This window comes from Theobroma cacao, chromosome 7 (genome assembly GCF_053813885.1).
Source record: "Theobroma cacao isolate CCN51 chromosome 7, ASM5381388v1, whole genome shotgun sequence".
NCBI lineage: Eukaryota > Viridiplantae > Streptophyta > Magnoliopsida > Malvales > Malvaceae > Theobroma > Theobroma cacao.
This window is the reverse complement of record NC_142645.1, coordinates 9,110,320-9,132,622: the sequence shown is the minus strand read 5'-3', so window position 1 is coordinate 9,132,622 and position 22,303 is coordinate 9,110,320. Positions and strand designations below refer to the sequence as shown.

General features: G+C 33.9%; 2 protein-coding genes across 2 annotated transcripts; both read right to left on the bottom strand.

Annotated features, from left to right (window-relative positions):
• Positions 1–1,189: 1,189 nt before the first annotated feature.
• On the bottom strand, positions 1,190–13,801 carry LOC18594362 (putative leucine-rich repeat receptor-like serine/threonine-protein kinase At3g14840). Its single transcript, XM_018124845.2, has 24 exons — positions 13,564–13,801; positions 13,262–13,436; positions 10,177–10,248; positions 9,997–10,065; positions 9,115–9,186; positions 8,924–8,995; positions 8,658–8,729; positions 8,508–8,579; positions 8,331–8,402; positions 8,154–8,225; positions 7,977–8,048; positions 7,281–7,355; positions 6,896–6,961; positions 6,528–6,590; positions 6,386–6,421; positions 6,224–6,264; positions 4,871–5,256; positions 4,518–4,716; positions 3,730–3,894; positions 3,371–3,489; positions 3,045–3,255; positions 2,617–2,854; positions 2,129–2,279; positions 1,190–1,816 (listed from the first exon to the last, which is right to left on the bottom strand). Exons 1-24 carry the CDS (start codon positions 13,652–13,654, stop codon positions 1,421–1,423), a joined length of 3,057 nt encoding a protein of 1,018 aa, XP_017980334.2. The 5' UTR covers positions 13,655–13,801; the 3' UTR covers positions 1,190–1,420.
• Positions 13,802–19,750: 5,949 nt separating this feature from the next.
• On the bottom strand, positions 19,751–20,743 carry LOC18594359 (mitogen-activated protein kinase kinase kinase 20-like). Its single transcript, XM_018124322.2, has one exon. It carries the CDS (start codon positions 20,741–20,743, stop codon positions 19,751–19,753), a length of 993 nt encoding a protein of 330 aa, XP_017979811.2.
• Positions 20,744–22,303: the final 1,560 nt, after the last annotated feature.

Below are 22,303 nucleotides of genomic sequence, written 5' to 3'. Positions count from 1 at the left end.
TGATTTTTTGTGATGCAAGAAATCCTAGCTGATAACCTAACAAAAAAGGGAATAAAAAAACAGAGACTATGTGCAATTGGGCTTTGTTTTCTAGAACAAATTTTTTGATGCTTTTGTTTTCCTTTTGCAATTGGGTTTCTCCAAGACTTTTTGCAGACAGACAAAACTTGTTTGTGTTGTGACACCATGATTGGTTATAAACTTTTGTTGCTTTCACTCTACTGATTCATCTTTTCTTGTTTCCTTGTTTACTTGAAAAGAAATACAATAAAGTAGAGATTTGATTTAGGGGGAACGTCCATTGTTGAACAGCGGTAATGAACCCCCTCTGTAGCCTCTTTTGTATGGTTTCCATGCCAAGAACAAATCCATGAAGGCTCATTGACAAGGATTTCTTGAAATGGAGAGATAGATGAATGCCTAACTGACAACAATTTATCTGAATGCTGCTGCTGAGCAGGATTATTCAAGTTTCTTAATAGAATGAGTTGTATCTGAAGTTGACATGCGTATGACAAGTAATATGAATGGAGTGAGCAGACCCTTATTCTAATTCTAGAAGTGGAATTAACCATTTGGGTTCAGCCTAGCAAACAAATGGATAAGCTCTGTAAGTACTTACTGTCTGGGATAAAAGTAACTCAAGTGCCTAGAAATGTTTCCTTCTATTGTGTTCATGAAGAGAGGGGCAATGGAACGCATATAGATGGTTTAATGTCCTTGTCTCTCAATTTCTTACACAAAACAAAGAAATGCAAAGGCCAAAATTTTTGCTACTCTGCACTAATCCACTTTTACCTGGTTTCTCCAAGTTCTAGCAGGGTTGAAACTTCCTGAAATTTCTCAGACAGAATCAAAAGTACTGTTTATAACAGTGCTTTGCACTAGATGTTACACTTGTCCGTTTTTGCATATTGCCTTTACCATCACTGTTGAATCGCTACTGCCATGGTAAAAACTGCTATGGAATTCTTAAAATATTGCATCAAGAAGTTAAAAACAAGAATGCTAAGTATCCAAAAAGCAACAACCATAATCTCTAGAAGTGGCTGACACCTCCTGCCAACTATATGCTATAGCTTATAACAATCCTCATCCTGCATATACAGTTGGCCTTTTTTCCTTTTTTTTGCTCAGCGGATACTGTTGGCCTGTTATCTCACTACCCTTTCTGATATTTGAAACAAAATGAGGACAAGGAATCATAGATTTGGATTATTGTCTGAAAGGACAAACAGCTTCCATCAATAACAAATTGTTTTTAAGTATTTTCGATCTGTTGATATATATAAAATTATCACTTCACACTAGCTAATCTTTGCAAATGCACATTCAACTTAATCACTTCACACAAGAATAATATTCGTTGTACCTTTCCTTTAAGGTATTCTGATAGCTAATCATGACACTTTTTTTTTTTTTAATTTGTTGAATCTCTGTTCTGCCAATAACTGGAAGTCAAACTGATTGGATAGAGATCAGCAGCAGAAGTAGAAGAAGTTGATGGCACATTTGCTAGCGGGCCACTCATTGTCCGACTGTTATCTGTTTCATTTTCTTCAATTTGCTGATACAACTTCATTGCAGTGATAAACTCATCAGTAGAAATACTTGAATCTGCAACGAACTCCGGAACTGCATCCCTTCCTTCAAGCATGCTCACCACAGAAGACATGGAAGGCCTTGATGCAGCAGTTTGATTAGTGCATAGGAGAGCCACATTGATCATTACCATCACCTCTTCAATGTTGCAATTAGAGCCTATCCTTGGATCGACTAAATCCAACAAGCTCCCTTTCTCCTTCAAAATTTGAGCCTAGAAACACAAAATTAATCGCTACATTAATTTTCATTTTAGAAATATTACACTTAAAACTGACAAAGACATAAGCTCCACTTGAGATAATAAAAATGAAACATGCACATATCCAGAAAACTGCAACCCTGGAAGAGTACGCATTCCCTCATTTAAAGATCAAAGTAGTATTGCATTTCAATAACTCAATCTTTGTTGTACAAGCATGATAGTTGTGAGATTAGTCATTTAACAGACCTCTCTCATTTAATTTTGGTAAGACAACATAACAACATTAATAAACAATGGAAGAGAGAATTAGAGCTTACTTACCCAATCAAGGATATAGAAAGATTCTTGCTTTAACCGGTTTTGAGTGTTGCACCTGCCACTAACAATTTCAAGGGCCACGATCCCAAAACTATATACATCTGCTTTATCAGTTAAATGACCACGCAATGCATATTCAGGTGCCATGTAGCCCCTGCAAAGTGAAGAAGCTTAATTAAATAAAGCTTTTTTTGCGTCAGTCACTTCTATAGATTGCTATTAGCATAACATTTATCTTTGATCCTTTGTGCCAAAGACCAAATCACTGTGTCAAGTTGCACTAGAGAGCACCTAACCTAGAAATTTCTATACTGCCAAATGTTTCTTCAAGTGAAAGTGAAAATGTAGATAGGCAAATTTCTCTGTCCCTGTGCCAGTAGATATATCCTTTAGGAAATATTCTATCATACATTGGCATTTGAGAAAAAGGAAAATGCATATAAATGAAGTAAAGGAACACATTGACAATCAATCTAAACAGATATACTTACATAGTTCCGGCAATTCGGGTGCTTATGTGGGTGTTATCCTCTTCATCAAGCTTGGCCAGACCAAAGTCAGATATTTTGGGGTTTAGATTCTTATCAAGCAACACATTGGTGGCCTTAATGTCTCTATGGACAATCTTCAACCTTGATTCTTCATGGAGATAAGCTAAACCTCTTGCTATACCAATGCAGATCTTCCGCCTTGTTCTCCAGTCTAATTTCAACTGAAATTCTTCTGGGCCTTTTAATAACCAAAAAAAGAGAAGCTCAGATATGATAAACATACGTCTCTTCATAGATTATTAATTACAAGCATTAGCATGTGCTTGGCTGTTGCGTGTGCGTGTGCGTGTGCGTGTGTGTGTGTGAGCATATCATTGAATATCATTAATACCAAAGGGAGTAAAAGCAAATAATGGGACAATATCTACCAAACAATGCACGAGCAAGGCTGTTGTTTTCCAAGTACTCGTATATAAGCATCAATTGATTTCCTTCGATGCAACATCCATGCAGCTTCACCAGATTAGGATGTTGTAGAGCTGAAATCATTCCAATCTCAGTCACAAACTCACGATTTCCTTGCTTTGATCTAGCAGATAGCTGCTTAACAGCAATTGCTGTGCCATCTGCCAGAGTGCCCTGCGTTTGAAAAAAATTACATGTTCAATCAACAATAAAGTACCTGGAGGAAATGCCGCAATAAGAATGGTGATCACACATGCATCAGAAGAAAGATTGTGTTTGCCCATGATACCTTGTAAACAGGACCGAAACCACCTTCTCCAATCTTATTAGCAGCATCAAAGTTGTTTGTGGCAGCTTTAATTTGCCTTAAGGCAAAGGAACTGGTGTGCAACTCTAGACCTTTTAGATCTGTGGAAGAAGCTAAGCTAAATGAGAAGCACAAATAATATAGGTTCTAAAATATTTGTATTCCCATAGTCTTGAGTCAGGTCTAAATGGGGTAATTGACACAGGTCTAAATGGGGTAATTGACACCAATTATGTTTACCACTCCTTGCCAAAATGGTGAAAGGGGAACGGGGAGGTGATGTCCTGGTCATAGTACCATATCCTTTCTACAAGTTTAGATAAAGACGGTTCCATAAATACCTCGTTCCAAGGTACTCTTCTGTCTTAAACAGCCATTCCACCAAAGGATACCCCCAATCAGGAAGATGGCAAATGCTGCTCCAGCCACAATTCCTACCACCACACCTGCAGAGATGACAGTACTACTACCCCCATTTTCTGACGGTGGTGGTGGTGGTTTATAACCTAGTTGAAGAAAATTATAGAAGAGTTATTTACAAAGATGAGATGACACTGTCAGTTGAAAGCATAACTCAATTATTTGGAAATCATGGAGAATATATAGGTTGTGATCAAATCATAAAATAAATAAATGAAGGAAAAGAAAAGAACAGGTAGTGGGGGGTATAGTAAACAGTCAAATTCTCTTGTCTGGCCTAACTTTTCTGTAGAATTAAGGAAAACACTCAATGGAAGGCTATGGAAACAACCATTCCATCCTGATGATCTCAAATGGAAATCTTTTCTGCCTCAAACTTATTCAAGAACAAAAAGAATAAAATCCAATGGCATCTGAATCCACATATTTGGCTACCATAATGTCCTAGAAATACATCCAAGTGAGTACATTTAGCAAGATTCTTTCTTGAATACTAGAATTCATTGAATCAAACTAAGAAATAAGAATAAAAAAGGTGAAGCAAAAATAAACACATTCTGAAGTTACAGCATGTAAATTCCTAGAATCTTAAGGAACACAAATAGCACAATCTGAATGAAATTTCCTAGCTATACTGAGTACAGAACATAAACCATGTCAATAGCAACGATTATAGACAAGAAGAATCTTGCAATAGTGGGCAACCTACCAGGATTAAAAATAGAGATAGCTGAGACAAGAGGACCATAAACTCCTTTCTCTGGAATAGAAGTTGTTCCTTTTCCAGCCCAGTAGAAACGGATCTCCAGAGTACTATCATTCACATCTGCAGTAAAATTTTTAATGATTGGCTTGCCAACCCCACCTGCTTCATCCTCAATATTGAAATCCTTCAGCTCCTGCTTGCCCTGCAATTATCCATTCCTTTTAACTGAACTGTCTATGCAGGAACATGTAGGAAAGGCAATTATTCTTTTGGAGTTGGATGGCCAAAGCTCCTTCAAGCAGAATGTGAAGTTTCTACTACATGAGAACTTTGTAAGAAGATTAATATTAAAATACCTGAATGTAAACATCAAATATCCGCCTTCCTAAGCTGCTAAAGTTTTGACCACCAGTGAACCGTATCTCCGCAAAATGGAGGCTTACATTGTAAGTTCCATTCACCAGACAGAATGCATAGTAAGTCAAAGAGATAGGTGAAAGTCGAGCAGTCGTGTACAGTTCATGATCACGCATAGAAAGTTGTGTATTTTCAATAATTAACTTGTCGTTTTGCTGGTTTGGCTGTTCAGCATCATCCTCAAAGTAACCAGTGCTGCTAAATGCCCAATTATTTCCACCTTTGAAAAATCTTAAAGGACTAGCTTCTGTTGAATCACCTTCATATGTGGTATTACTAACAGGTATTTGTTTCCCTCCACAGTTTATATGCAGAAAGTGCGAAGCTGAGGTATACAAAACAACAGTTCAGGGAAAATGAAACTGCTCTTAACATTTTGTGCAGGAGCCATGTGTTTCAAAAGGAAACGGCTCTGAATTTTGGTTGTTCTTGCTGGTAGACTGCTAGGTTTTAGGTGTGTTCTGTTTCTTTATGCACAGCTTATCTCATATTAGGGACGTGTCCTACATGTTTTTGCTGCAATACTACCAAAAAGAGGTAGCTCTTCGTACACATCCATGAAGTTTTTCTTTACAATTAATCTACCAAGTGCTTAGCTATAAAATCTCCCCCGCAACACAAGTTAAAACAGACTTTTTTTAGGAGACAGCTAAGCACAAGTTACACGGATAATGGATCCCAGTAGCAAATTTTCAATCTCAAATGGGGCAAGCAGTTGGTCATATAGCAACAAAAGTTAGAGCATATGCAGAAAGATTGGTGGTTTTTGAAAGAAAAAGAGAGATCATATTCTCAAGTATGCAGTTTGTACGCAAGCTGATGCATATTATCACAAAGCCACATAAGACCAATCCCCCTCCTTTTTCTCCTTACAGTGCTTTAGGTAATTCCTCTCAGAAAACATAGCAGGTCTATGACAGATTTCACATGAAATTATGTTTCATTTTATTCACGACAAGAAGACCCAATAGATACACTAGCACCATAGCCAGAATGAGTTCATGACCTTTTACTTAAAATACTAGCACCATAGCCAGAATTAGTTCAAGACCTTTTACTTAAAACGACATTTTTGAGTTTTTAAATCGTTTGCTTCGCTCAACCTCTTCCAAGCCCACCCTCACCCCCACCATTACCCCTCAAAGAAAAACTTGAAACAAAAATAGCAAAAGCATCATACAGGAAATATGAGAACCTAACATTGTTAAGAAGTGTATGACATTGAAATAGGCAAAGCATTACAGAGCTATTAGACATCCTAACATTGTTAAGAAGTATATAATTTTACTTACTTTGTTGACATTGAGTGATTCCCAAACATGAAACGATTCCTCTGATAAAACGATTAAAAGCCCCAGGAAAATGTCAAGCATTATAACAGCAAAATTGCAGTCACTCAAAGATAATGAAAATTCAATGATATTGTGTTAAGAAAAAAGTAAGTTAAAACTCACGAGTTCTTTCCCCTTGAAATGCTTGCAAATAGGTTCCTAGAGTCAATAGCACATATTAGAAAAATCTAGCTGTTTTTATCAAAGATCCACTCAAACACCAAAACTCACAAGAATGAAAAGAAAAAACAAATAACATTCTTACAAAATTTCCCCATTTCCACAATTTGCATCGCTTGTGCTTGTGAAATTGTTATATGAAACATCCCTACATGAAAGTAGTACAGCGCATCCATTAAACGGTTATCCCATTTATCTATGACTTTCTCTTTGATTGAGTTTTAGACAGAATGAACTGTTATCTCATTCCCTTGGTTCAGTCATTTTTTTTTTTTTTGAGTCAAACGGGCATAGCCACAGCTAAAGCAGGATTATACAAATGAAACTTACTTATGTATACAAGTTTCACCTTGTCAATTGAAGTATCAAACTTCTTTTTGGTTAATAGGAAATGTGTTATGATCAAACTTATCAAGCATATAATGTCATACAACATTTGGAAGAGAATCTTACACTGGTTTTTGTCTTTCCAATATCCAATCAGGGATTGGTCCAGCAAAAACGTTTCCAGTTAAATACCTGATAGAAGGAGTTATGATGTTATTGCAATTAGATATTCTGCACTAAAGGAAGATTTATTAGTTTTGATGAAAAGACTGTGTGTATTGAAACAGAATAGTTCTGATATATATATAATGGCCGGGAGAATAGTCAATTTTAGTAACTTAAAAGTTCAATGGTCATAAAAGTTTCCTAATGTCTTGTAAACCTCCAGTTTGTAGAACTGTAGTTATCCATCCTCTGACAGAGGGACAAGTTTGGGTTAGAAGATATATGGCTGAAGATGGCTGGTTGTCTGATAAAGAAAATTTTCACTAAAACAAAATCATTTACTTACAAGTGTTTCAGGCGATTGCCAAGAACATCAAGTGTGGGTGGAATTACTCCACTGAGTCTATTAAAGCTGAGATCTCTGCAAGAAAATTTACAAAACGGTTACCCAAACCCAATGCTGTCTTGGAAAATTTTCTCAGAATGCAAAAAAGCTTCAGAACAACTGCATCAAATTCACAATTGAAAAGCAGAAACAAAGAAAAAGAAAGGAACTGCTAAGGAATATAAAATATGTCCTTAGCTAAGTTGCACATGCATGAACAGTTTGACGTCCTTGAAATGCACACCAAATGTGCAAGCACATTTACGAACTGCAGGTCGGTGAACTGATATTAGTCTGTGAACAACTACACATATTAGAACAAAAAAGAATTAAAATTGAGCCATGAGCAAGGACTTTTCTGCATGCTGCTAGCAGCATGATTGTGTTGCAGAATGAGTGGTCAAGATGAATTGTTTTAAGGTCTGGATTCTTTAAATTACAACGCCTATTCTTCCTCTATGTCAACATAACATAACATTGAACCTGGGAATAGAACCGGATGGTTCACTCATCTTAGGGGTGGAATGAACCAAAAAACAAAAAATCATAATAACATTACAAACGACTAGAAGAACATCATTATTCTTCAAATAGAAAGATATATGCTGTAATAAAATTGAAAGAGCTTTTCTTCAATTAAGGAAAGAATACACTAACAATTTCTTTAAAGCTGTCAATTCCCTAAGAGAATTAGGTAGGTCTCCAATGAGTTTGCAACTTCTCAGAACTCTGTAATACAATCACAAATGTTTGTTATTTAAGTTGCCACAAAAAAATAAAGAAAGAAGCTCAGAATTTTTATCAATCTCTGCCATATCTCAGAGTTTTACTCACAGTATTTCCAACTTAGTGAAATTATCAAGTGGTGGAAGAGGTCCTTCAGCTCCATTCAAGTCACTAATTACCCTGTAAGCCGACATTTAATAAACAAGAAACATAGTGATAAAACCAACAACATCCCAATTCCCAAGTTACATACTAAAATCTTTGAAATTTAACATCCATGCTTACAATTTAGTTAAATTTTGCAAAGCACCAATAGCTGAAGGAATTGGCCCACTCAAACCACTTGCCTGAATATATCTGTCATTACCAAAGTTGGGTTTATTTAAAAGATTGAAACAAAAAACAATATTTCTAATGACAAAAATGACACTTCAAACTATACCACAATATTAAAGCTCTCACAATGTTTTAAGCTGAACCCAATTTTGGATGAAGTCAGGAATCTTTCCTGTGAAGTTGTTGTCTCCAATCCGACTGTTGAGAAAACAAAACAGTCATAACTACTTAGCATAGTACATTTTATAGTAATTCCATCTGAGCATAGAAGCTTACAAGTCCGTCAATGCAGTAAGCCTTGCAAATGTAGAAGGCAGTTCTCCTGTAAAATTGTTGGAATTAAGAAACCTGAAACACCAGCAACAACAATGAGTCATGAACCAATTAATTAAAGAAAAGAGAATAGCAATAGGTTATAAGACGTATATACAAACCACTTGAGCCAAAGCCAACCCTTAATGGTGGATGCTTCATGTTATAAGCATAAAAATACCAATTGTGAATGAAATTTAGCTAGAATTTAAAAAGGAAGAGTCTCTCACATTCTCTCAATTTTGGGTAGATTCCCAAGCGCTGGAGGCAAATTCCCTGCAAAGTTATTGTGCTCAAGGACTCTAAGCACATTTTTTCAATAAAATAAAATAGACTCATTAGACATTGATAACAAATATTCTATAAAGTTGTCATAATGAAATGAGAAATATATACTAGAACTTGCTACAAACCAACTCACAAGCTGGTAAGATTGCTTAAGCTTGCTAGCTCTTCTGGGATTGAACCTGTTAAACGATTTCCAAGAAGGGAACTGCAATAACATACATTTTTATTACAGAGATTTATAACAAAACACTTTGACTTTGAGTGCATTTAATTATTTTTTCAAAAAATTATAATATGGATAAATTTCTTTTTCTTTTGGTCAATTTAGTATTGATAAACTATAGTTTTTAATAGGCATAACATCTGAAAAAACCTCAAAACTATTTACAAAAATTTAAATAAATTTTTATATTTTTATTATGCTTTATCAAATTTTTATATTTTTATTTTGAGTCAAATAACTTTTATAACTAATAATTGACTTAATTAAAATATCTTTTATCATTTTATACTAGGTGACGTTGACTTAATAATACCGTGACATATTGACATGTCATAATGGATGATCACATAGCATAATAACATGGCTATATCACAATTTTCACCATTCACATCAATTTTACGTCAGCGTCACGTGAATATAAAATGACAAGTAACATTTTAATTAATAACAATTAATCAACTATTAGTTATAAGGTTGATTTGATAAAAAATAAAAATATAGAGATTTAGTTAAACGCAATAAAAAAAGAGTCTATTTAAATTTTCTTAAGTAATTTAATTTTTTTTAATATTATACCTTTTGAATATAAAAACTTAAAAAAAATTAATATAAAACATAAAACATTAAAGTTGTTGATGTTCAAAAAGGCAAAGTAAACATAGTTTTGGAATGGACTAAAAAGGAAAAATGGACATTCAATTGGAAATAAAAAAGAATAAATAATATGAAATGTAGAAAAGTTAAGATTATTGGGTATTTAAATAATATATATATATATACACACATACATACATGTGTGTCAATTGCATAGATCCCCATTGTGGGGGAATGGCGCCATTGAGATAGTTGCGAGTGAGGTCACTGCAAGAAGAATTACAAGAAACAAAGTCAATCATAAGGAAAATGAATCACAAGTATATAATTTATTGAGGTATAAAATGATGGAAGAAACAAGTTTGGAAAGGTTGTTACATTTCTTTGAGGAAAGGGAGCATGGCTAGTTCTGTTGGGAGAGTACCTGAAAGATTTTGTGATTTGAATAGTCTGTTCCAACAAAAACCATAGGGTTATTTATGTATTATTCAACATATACTACTTTCTACCAGTTGAAGATAAGTACAGATTGAAGTGAGACTCTTGAGTATTTACTTCTTAGTTTGTTGTTGCAATTATAATTACTTTAAGTGAAAGACCTTTGTGTTAATATTATATATATGTTTGGATTGCATCTAAGCATTATATCCATTCATAAAAGTAGATATTTATCTCAATAAAACAGATTAGATTTTTGAATTGATGGAATTGAAAAAGAAAGTAATGGGAGGGTCCCTTCTAATTTAAACAAGGGATGGTGGGAACCTCTCTTTTTTCAATCACAAACTCACTTTTCTTATCATTTATATTTATAATATCAGTGTTTGACTTAATAATAGATGCATGTATCATTCTATTTTAAGAATTTTATTCAAATCCTCTCTTACTACATTTATATCTATATTCACTTGCTATTAAAGTTAACCCCAATGAATCGGTTGGTAGACATCTTGATGTCTAAGGGAAAAGATCACCTCAAACCCTCAAAATTGGAGGGATTTTAAGGGAAAGATTCTTCACCCGAAAAATTTTAATGTACAGAAGAATTAATTATCCTAATTCAACTATATATGATTGTAAAAATTATAAAAAAGCAAGAAATTATTTTTTCTTTTCCTTCGACCACCTTAACCAAACAAAATCAATGAAGTACTATTTGTTCTACCTTTTTCCTTTTCTTTTTTAAGAAATTAATTCAAATTATAAAGACTTTACCTTTGGAGGTATGCATGGTGCAAGCTGGAGCAGGCCAAACCCAATGGACACTTCCAAATGTCAAGTTTGGGTCTAGCCCATCTATTTAGACCTATTTAAATTTAATTTATCATTAAATATTAAAAATATTTTTATATTTAAAATTAAAATAAAATAAAAAATATTTATTTATATTAATTTAATAATACTTTAAGTTAGACCTAAAATCACCGGTCCATGTGTCACGGCTTAGAACTTTAGCCAAGTTTCATGCGGCGCAATAATCTTATTTTCATAAAACTAAGAAAACCTAAACGAGGTTTCTTAATGAACAATACAGAAAAACAAAGTAAATAAATATGAAAAAAGAATTTTGAGAGAATAAATACATCTGAACATTTGGCTTATTGGTTGGTGCTTGATTCCCTACCTAAAGAGCAGGGTTCGAATCTCCCATCCACTAATTATAAATTTTTTTTTGAGAGAATAAGTAAGTATTATTGCTCTAATGAAAGAAAAACAAAGTATCTAAAATCTAAATACAAAGTAAATTACTTGATTCGGTAAACTTGATTTAATTGTCTTACAATGACTCTTAAGGGTGCTATTTATAATAGTTTACTTAACCTAAACTTAGTGCGTAAGTAAAAATAAATATTAAAGTATCTAATCTAAAATTCCTTAAAGTACAAGAAAAATAAAGTACTAAAACTATGCTTCCTCAATGAGCAAGTAATTAATAAAAAAAAAATTATTTTTGAAAAGTATTCTAACTACTTTATAATACTTTGCTTGATTGCCAAGATGATAGTTGATGATCCCTTACATGTGGACTGACTTGGCAGTCCATTCGGACTAAACTAGTGATGTATCTGCAGATCATGACACTAAGACTCGACCCGCAAGTCTAAAAAATAATTTTTTATTAATTTAATAATGTCCCTGGTGGGTTTACTTATCCTCTTTTGCCTCCTCTTTTCTCTTTCTTTCATTTCCTCTACTTTCCTTTCCCTTGTCCATACTGTATATAGTTTGTTCAACAATCAAAACTTGACCTAATTAATTATTACCCTTCCTTAAGAGAAATGATGTCCACAATAAGAATCTTCTCTCTCTCTTGAGTTTCCTTATATGTAGTAAAAAATATATATATTAGTTAATTTATTCAACATGGTTATATATGTTATATTATGTTTTTTTTCATTTATTATTTCTATGTATTAAATTTATTTTGTCCTTGTAAAAGGAGCACTCTATACCTCTTTTTCATTTTTAGATACAAAAAAGATAAGCTCTATTATTATACCGTAAATTAACATAGGGAAATGCCGCACTATGTTAAAGATTGAGAAGTTCAAGTATATTACATACCAACAAGCATAACGTTATATTAAAAATTTTGGATTGAATCTCATTTCATTCTTAATTGTTATGATAATGAAAATAAAAGGATTATTATCCATGTTTCCATGTTGTGTTGGGGCTGTCATAAAAAAGTTGGGTCCAGATATTATTTCAATCGAGTGTTCCACTTGGCTACAATGTCTCTAGTCAACACTGAGTTGTTGTCGGTAACTAGACTTTTTGGGTCCATAATGACTGCATTTTGCTCTTTTTTTCTTCTGTTTCTGCTACGAAATTTCCACATAGATTACTGTCTGGCCTCGCATCACTGCCACAGGCTTACCCTTGCATTTCAGGTTTTAATACTAACTAACATTAGTAAAGTAAAACTTTTTCCTATATGAGCCTTGAACTTATACAACAACGGTATGCTTCTTTTATATATGGTAAGTTTGTGTTTAGTTTATACTTTGTTTTGGGTGTGGCTTTAATATGACTTTGATTTTGCTAGTTTTACGTTTTGAATGTGGTTTAAATTTGATTCTAGTGCTAAATGATTTTTCTTTGTTTTCTTTTGTTTTGTAAGGTATTTAAACATTCTCTTATTGAGATGTTGGTAAACTTGTTTTCAGTTTGTCTAATTTGGATATAAAACTGACTATCTATCAAGTTTCTAATACATATATCTATCAAGTTTCATTGACTTAAAAAAAATTTGCTTGCATCAACACCTGTTTATTAATTTATCGAAAAAAATGATTTACTTTTATTCAATTATTTTTTGAACTAATAATTTATAATTAACGCGTCAATTACAAATTGTTCATTTCTGAACATACGAACAATTCATGAACAGATCGTCTAAAGTCGATAAACTTTTTAGTTAAAAAAATTAATTTAAAGAGAGGGAAAGAGAGATGCTTACATGCTGACCACATGGCAGGTAGTGTTATTAGAGAAGGAGCAATCACAGGTGACATTATTAGCATAAAAGGGGCTGCTACCTACTTTCTCTTCCCAATTGTTGTCTTGACTACATGGAACATCAAAGTTCCAGTCTCTCTTCCCCAACGTTTCCACTATGCTTTTCAAAGCTTCCACTATGCATATATAACATAATTAAGTAGTTCCCAATTAGAAAAAAAGAAAAATTCAAACAAAATGAAAAGGATTAATGAAAGCAAAAAGAATTGAGCCAAGTTCTCTCTACATTTACTGTTGGATTACCTTCACCATTCGGAGGTGTAGCTCCAAGTGCAAAAATTGAGAGGCAAATGGCAATGAATATTGAAGCGAAAACAAGTCGAGGAGAGAACATCTTAGAATGTTGAGGAGGAATTCACGAGCTCCTTAATTTGCTTGAACTGAAAGAAGAACAAAAATAGCTAGAAAGATTGGGTTTTAATAAAGATATTTGAGGACTTTCTATGAAATGAAACAAAGGCAAGGGGAAGAAGAAGAAGAATAGTATCTGGCCGTCTTAAATAGAAAAAGAAAGAGGGGGTGAACAATTTTGAGTCAAGTCAATTATATTTGTACAGTTAGTGGATGTTCGTATGACTTCTAATAAAAAAATTTTTATCATATAGTACCAAGTTGTATAAAAGTCCTACATGAGAATACAATGAATTAAGGTCCCATAGATAACGATGGAAACTGGAATCCTGCTTTCTTCCTTTAATGATTAAGACAATTACACTTTCTTGAAAAGTATACCATATATATATATATATATAAACTAAGTATCTAAACAAGTTCTTGAATTATAAAAAAAAAAATTAATTAAGAGTCTATCTTTTTTATTTCATTTAATTAAATTTTTAATTTTTACTTCGAATCAAATAAACCATTTTCATGAAATATGGACTAACTTTTATTAGTCAACGGTACAAACCATACGTTTATACTTCATCATCTGTCATATGACAAGTTTGATGTGTCATTTTAATGATTTCATTGTCACGTGACAGATGACGCGTTATTAAATATTGTTGATTACGATTAATTTGTATGTCCTTTTACCCATACACATGTTAAAAAAGGATTGGCTTAATGTTTTAAAACAAAAAAAAAACCTTAATTTCTTTTTTTGCTAACATGATAGAAGACAAAGTTTTGTGCTTAAACAAAATAAATCATCTAAGCTAGGGTTTAAACCAAAATCCAAAAAAAATGAGAATCCTAGGCAATATACTCAGTGCTTTGCTAGTAGCTGCTGGGCGTTTACTAGCATCTACCTGCCAAACAATATACAATCCCTTAGTAGTTATCATAAGGACAATAACAAAGTCAACACCATTGTCACAAATAGCAGTAATGATGGAACATAGTTTTGATGCATAGTAATTTCATAATTGTAATAATTTTACAAATTTTTATAAAACTTTTATATTTCATAAGTTTCATCCAATTAGTACTTAATAACCTTTTATTATTGCATTAACACAAAGAAAAACCTTTATTACATATAGTTATACGAATAAATATGCATTAAATGACAATTCATATTCCTTGATTAATGCAATTGGCTTAAAGACATATACCAACAAAAGGATTATTATCCATGTTTCCTTGTTGTATTGGAGCTGTCATAAAAAAGTTAGGTCCATATATTATTTCAATTAGGTGTTCCATTTGGCTACAAATCTAAAGTCGTCAACATTGATTGGCTTTTGGTAGCTAGACCCTTTGGGTTCATAATAACTGCATTTTGCTCTTATTTTCTTTTGTTTCCGCTACGAAATTTCCACACAAACTGCTATGTGGCCTCGCATCAATGTCACAAGCTTACCCTTGCATTTCACATTTTAATACTAACTAACATTAGTAAAGTAAAACTTTCTTTTATATGAGCTTTGAACTTATACAACAAGGGCATGCTCCTTTTGTGTATGGTAATTATTTGTATATGGGGAGATATGGAGAGGATATGCACCACATAGAGTGGAGGTATTCTGCTGGCTGTTCATCTTGGGAAAGATTGCAGTGAAATAGGAACTTGTCCGCATAGGTCTTATAGGTGTAGAAATGGCTACTTGCCCTTTTTGTAGAGCTGATATGGAAAAGATTGGCTATTTGTTCTTTGGTTGTCTTGAAACATGGAAACTACGGGCCTTATGGTGTAATGAATGGAATGTCAAGTGGGTGGCTCTTAATAATGCTAAGTCCTTCCTCATTTCATGGATATTGGTCCCCCTAAGTGAGAATGTAAAGAAAATTTGGATAATACCTTTTTTTGCGATGATATGATCCAATTAGCTATTTCAGAATGAAATGACATTTCAAGGCAAAAATTGAGATTCTATGACCTCATCAAATTATGAGTGGCACCGTGGATTAAAGCAAAATGGGCCAATGATGCCGACTCCACGTTGGATATTTGTAAGTTTTCCATGAAGATGACTATACCGCAAAAAGAGAAGAAAACTAGATTGGGCACTATTTGGATTGCTTTAGTTGATGGGTGGATAAATTTTAGGTTAAAATACTTACTTCTCTAATTTTTAGTTATAATTTCATACAAGTTTAATTAATTTTTAAAATAAACAATGAAACCCAAAAGTGCAAACACCTTTAATAAAAAGTATGAAAAACTAAAATACTTTTTATTCTTTCTCTCTTATTTTTTTCTCTCAAACAATGTGGCTGCCAAGCGATGCTCTCTATCACCGGCCGACCACCCACAGTAGGTGCTCCCCAAGGAAGAGGAGCACTAGATCAGTGCTCCAAAGGGAAGGGAGCACTGATCTGGGGTTCCCAAGGGAGGGAGCACCAGATCAGTGCTCCCTAGGGGGAGGGGCTGGTGCTCCCTCGCATGGGAGCAAGTATTAGATCGGTCTTTTTTCTCCTAGGGAGTACCAGATGCCACTGACCACGAGGTGGCCTAAGAGAATTTTTTTTTTGTAAAAAAGAGAAAAAAATTTTAAAAGTAAAAAATTATAATTTATATAATAATAATTTTTAAAATTAATGAAAGAGAAAATTATTTTTTTAATATTATTACGTCATTAAATTAAAAAAAAACATTAACGGTTGACTAATAACTAGATTTATATGTCTAGTAAAAAATATTTTTTTGAAGTGGATTGTTCATTTTGAAAATTAACGAACTCGTATAAAATTATAACTAAAAGTTAGAGAATGAGAATATTTTATCCAAAAGTTTAATGTCGATGGTGGAACCAAAAGGGCATGGATCGGTGGAATACTACTACATGAATAAGATACAATTAGAGCTATTTCCACATGGTCAATAGGAAACAGAGACTAATCTTGCGAAGCTACAGGCAATAAGGGAAACGTTCCTTATTTTTGTGGCATTTGATTGGGGATACAGCTTCAAGCTTGAGATTAAAAGCGATTCACTTAATGCTGTATCTTGGATTAAGAATCCCAAAGGTGCACCTTGTAGAGTTCAAAAGTGGCTGCTCCACGTTGAGACTTTCAACACTGAAATTGGGAAAAGCGAATTCAGAGGCTGATTCATTAGCCAAAACAGGAGTTAGAAGAAATTATAATCTGCTGGAAATTTTTAAAGAAGAGATGGTGGTGTATGGGAGTTTGGATCAACCTACGACATCATTGAGAAATAGTTGAAGGAGTCAATAATCAAATGGTCCCCCTCCAGTGGATTTAATTGTGTCATGCAGGTATTCGCGCCCTTGTTCCTTATTTTAAGTTCCTTTTCCAAATGGTATTGGTCTAGGTGATGCCCTTCCTTTATTTAACTTTTGTTTGCTTTGGGATTTATTACCTGCTACAATTACCATTGTGTTGGGAGCATGGTTTTATGGGACTACTGAGGTGAAGTGGATGTTGGTGTCAGTTAATATTGTGGCCAAAGGAATTTTTGAGCTTGTTGATTATTCTATTGTGTATGGGCCAATATTATTTCAAGTCTGGTTGACTCATAGTTAATCTAGGTTGAGCCGTGCTTTCTGTTCCCAGGGTGCTAGTCTCTGTTTTGTCCTGTGTATAGCAAATGCTTCCCTCCTTTTGGCTTGTTATGATGATAGGGTCCGTGTTACAGCTACCCAAAAGTTGGGCTTCGGTTTTGTATATAGTTACAGGGAACATCCAACTCCCTGATTGATCAATGCAAATGCCTACCTTTCAAAAGAAAAAAGTTTGCTTGTATATGAGTTTTGTGTTTAGTTTATACTCTGTTTTGGTGTAACTTTAATATGATACTGATACTGCTAGTTTTATGTTTTGAATGTGGTTTATGCTTGATTATGGGGTTAAATGATTGCCCTTTACTTTGTTTAGTTTTGTAAAGAATTCAAACAGTCTCTTATTGAGATGCTGCTAAACCTGCTTTTCGATCTGTTTAATTAGGATATAGACCTGACTTTTTATCAAATTTTTAATACATAATTAAATGAATCTATTTGATTAAGTAAAAAAAAGTTACTTGCATCAACACCTGTCTATTAATTTATAAAAGAAAGGGTTTGCTTTTGGTTTGATAAATACTTTTTGAATTAATAATTAATAATTAACGCATCAATTATAAATTGTTCATTGAGAACATACGAACAATCCATGAACAAATCGGATCTAGTGCGTTTAGAGTCAATAAACTTTCCGGTGAAAAAAATTCAGGTAAAGAGAGAGAAAGAGAGATGCTTACTACTTAAAAATTCAGATAAAAAAATTCAGGTAAACAAATCTATATAACTTTTGTTTAAATGTAGTTGTCCACAAGAAGATTAAATGATTTTTTAGATATATATTAAGGGATGACAAATGTAAAAATTGGTCTTCAATGATTATAACGTTTGTTTTTGACAATTAACAAGGAAAATTATGCATCTAAACGTTAGACTTAATCATAAGTCTCCTGGTCTAAGAGTAGGTTTTGAATTTTTCTTCCTTTAACAATAAAAATAAAGTAAAACTTAGAGACAAATTAATGAATATATACATTGTCAGTAAAATGCAAAAACTTATAAAAATAAGTTTATATTTGTTTATATCATGTGTACTGCTATTTTAACTAAACAGGATAAGCAAACTTGTAAAATTTTTAATTTTGTTTATATATATGTGTGTGAGAGAGAGACTATTAAAATTATAATATTTTCTAATTGAATTAACATTAAATTCCTGATTGATAATTTTTTATTCTCCATAATTGATAATCTTTTTATTAATTAGATAACATCGAAGTATATAGTATTAAAGCACATTATTGTTGTAATTGCATTGCAATTTAAGGTTTGAAAAAAATGTATTTTTAAGCAGAAGGTTGGCTTTCTCAATTTTTTAATTTTCACTGTTGGGTCTGTTGCTGTTTTATTGGACCATTCGGTATTTTGTGAATTTATCAAAAGTTTCAAATGTGAATAATATTTTAAAATGTTTTTTTAAATTATTTTTTATTAACCTTCGTAGTCAGAATGTTGTTTGCAAGTCTCTAGTTTTTCTGTCTAAAGACTTCCTATGGTATGAAATCTTACTTGGACAATAAAACTTCTTGTACAATTGCAAGAAGACTCCTCGTACAATTACAAGAAGACTCCTCGTACAATTACATGACCCAAACGCTACACAGCCACAACAAAGATCAATGCTGCAAAAACAAAAGTCGCAGCCATCATACAAGACCACAAGGCTAAACAAACCAAAAGGAGGCACCTATACAGATATCACTCATTAAGCTCTATGGCACAAGCACATAACAGGATGCCAGCTTTCCTAAACAACAATCAAAAGAGCATAAATTCTGAACCAAGGTCTCGACAATTTTCTCGAGCATGAGTAAGTGGAAGAAGAAGAACCTCATCAGCATGGTATTACCTATCATTCTAACATGTTTCTTTCATTGGTGGTAAATATAAATATTCATAGCATGAGAATGGCTGCTATAGACTTTGGGGCTAGTAGAGAGAAAAAAAAGGAGAAAATATCTTTTCCTTACATAACTTATATGCTTTAGTACAATGCTTATAATCTATATGGTTTAGTAGACATTCTGAATGATGATAGCAAGAATTATTTGTCCCAAAGCAAAAATTATATCAATGCTTTGTCTCAGATTTTGTACACTGTAGTGGTCATTGCTTGGTCAAATGTTTGTTTAGTTTGGTATCTAAATGTCAAGGTACCAAGGTTTAATAAATGCATAATCACGTAAATATAATTTAATTTTTTATGTCAAAAAACTAGGCGGTCAGTTGGTAGAATCTTTGAAATCATGATGACTACATCCCCATGAGGCACGAGCAATTGAGCAAATTTCATAAGAATACTCTCATTAATCAAGCATTGATAAGGATAAAAGTTCAAACTGAAATATGCAGATACAACCAATCTTACAATTCCGAAATATTTCCTCCTCACCAAAGTTGAGTGAGTGAGAATTCCTACCAATTTCTTAATTTGACATACATGCGTAAAAAAGAAGAAAGCTTTAAAAGAGTGCACGTATGCTGGAAAACGAAGGTTGTCTCTCCGAACAACTTGAAGTATCTGGCAAAGGATCTTGAAGAAAACTTCTCTGTGGAGCCAATAAGGTAGAGTCCGGAATGAGAAAAGGATGATTTATCAGCATGTCGGCAGTCCAACGTTCACTGGGATCCCTAGCAAAGCACTTCATCAAGAAATCTTTCCCTTCCGTGGACATGTTGTCCGGTATAATATATGGTAAATCGTTTGTCAATGCAATCTTCTTTGCCAAATCTTTTGGATTCCTGGTACATGTCCATGGCCGTGTTCCAGTCATCATCTCAAGAACAACACATCCTAGCGACCATATGTCTATAGAAGCAGTGATTTTCCCATCCCTGAGAGATTCTGGTGACATGTATGCTGGCGTACCTTGAAACCTAGGCAAGGGGTCAGGTGTTGCCTTTGGCGCATCACTTTGTTCAGGTTCTTTGGCTAAGCCAAAATCACCGATCTTCAAAGTAAACAAACCGTATTGATTGGAAGGATAAACAAGGACGTTTTCTGGTTTGAGATCACAATGTACGTAACCTCTCTTATGAATATCACAAAGCCCTCCAAGTATCATCCTGATATAACACCTCACGTAAGATTCTGGTATTTTACCACCAAATTTCTGGATCAAATTGAGAAGATTCCCTTCAGGAGCATATTCAACAAACAAGTTGAAGTAAGGCTCAGAATATCCAAGGCTCATCATAGCACCATAGCATTGAACAATATACGGGCAACCAAGAAACTGTTGAAGGATCTTGTATTCCTTGGAAAGTGAGGGGCAGGAGAAAGGAGAAGATTTAACAGCAAGTATACAAGACATAGGCTGTATTATCTTCACTAAATCCACAACTGCAAAACATCCCTCGCCAAGGGTTTTCAGTTTGATCCATTCCATAGTCAGATCTTTCGTCAATGAATATCCTGTTGTTGCTACTTTTGAACCAGACTTCGTACTACTCATGCTGTATATGACGATAGAAACCCTACGACTCGAGAAACGATCAGAGCCCCAGGCAAAGCAAAAGATGAAGGAACGAAAGCAATAGATTCTTGGAAACTCTCTTAGAGATTTTTCCACTTCAGAATGTAATATTATACCCTTCGCAACGCCGATCACTGGAGTGGGTTATATATAAAGTCCTCCCATACGAATCATGGTGGGTTTAGGAATATCTGTAGCTTGTAGAATTTGGGTTCTATAATATCTCAGTGCTTTTTTGTCCAAAAGTAATATCTACCAAGAATTCCGATTTCAGTAAAAACAAGGAATTATTATTCCAAATTTAATAATAAGATTTCTTATGAATAAAACCATAGTAAATCTGAAGCAACAATACAATCAGAAACAGATCTTTCAAAAATCTCCTGATATGCAGGAAATTGATTTAAAAATAATTTCAGATATTTGTGTAAAGTGAGAATGGCGGAAAAAAAAAGGGATTGCGTGATCGGTGGAAGAGATGACGTGGAAGTCATCGTGGTCGCGACAGAAGAAGACTTGGGGCTCTCCGCTAACCTTGAGAACGCCGTGAAGCCTGTCGAATAGTTCGCCGGGGGGGGTGGGGGGTTTGGGGTGTAATGAGGTTTCGTGACATGAACATGTTCGATCCCTTGAACGCTTTCGTCTTCACCATCATCATCATCATCATCTTTATCTCTTTGAATTCGGGAATTGGAAAAACGCGGGAAGGGTCTGAGTTAATATCTCATGGGCCAAAATGGGTTGTCAGTTTGCCGCTTTGTTTGTTGTTTTGGGTTAATGGGACGCTTACCGGGTCAACCCACGGTTCGGATCAAGGTCTTTCCCTTACAACTAGTCAATAGAAAATTTTGCTGCATCAATTCACTTTTACCAGGTTTCTCCATGTTCTGGCAGGGTTGAAACTTCCTGAAATTTCTCAGACAGGAACTCGACAGTACTGTTCAACAATATAACAGTGCTTTGCACTAGATGTTCAAATTGTTGTCAGTGTAGGCAGATTTCCTTGACCACCTCTGTGGATGGCAGAAACTGCTACAGTATTCTTGATATATTGCATCAAGAAGTTTAAAAGAAGAATACGCACCTGAGCATGTGGCTCATTAGTTGGTATATGATCCCCTGCTTAAAGAGTATAGTTCAAATCCCTCTTCTCCCAATTATAAAAAAAAAAAAATTAAAAGAAGAATGCTAAGCGTGCAAAACTTAGCAACCATAATCTCTAGAATTGATTGAGACCTGCTGCCAACTATTTGCTATGGCTTATAGCAATCCTCATCCTACTGATACTGTTGCTATGTTTTCTCACTACCCTTTCTGAATTTTGAAACAAAATAAGGACAAGAAATCATAGTTTTGGAAAGGAATGTTGAGAGTTAAGTAATTCCATCCGGTAAAAGAGAAGAAGATGAGTCTGGGCACCAATTCAACAACCAATTGAAGAAAGGAAGAAGATAGACATGATGTCATTTTTAACCAACAGCTAAAGAGTTAATGAAACGAAAGTCAGCTTGTCGTTTTATCTCTTATTACTGTTTCTTT

Coding starts and splice junctions, on each gene's coding strand:
- LOC18594362 (XM_018124845.2), bottom strand. CDS start 13,654: ATGTTCTCTCCTCGACTTGTTTTCGCTTCAATATTCATTGCCATTTGC. Junction 8,730..8,923: donor CTACCCAAAATTGAGAGAAT/GTGAGAGACTCT, acceptor CTGGTGTTTCAG/GTTTCTTAATTCCAACAATT. Junction 3,490..3,729: donor GAAGAGTACCTTGGAACGAG/GTATTTATGGAA, acceptor CTTCTTCCACAG/ATCTAAAAGGTCTAGAGTTG.
- LOC18594359 (XM_018124322.2), bottom strand. CDS start 20,743: ATGAGTAGTACGAAGTCTGGTTCAAAAGTAGCAACAACAGGATATTCA.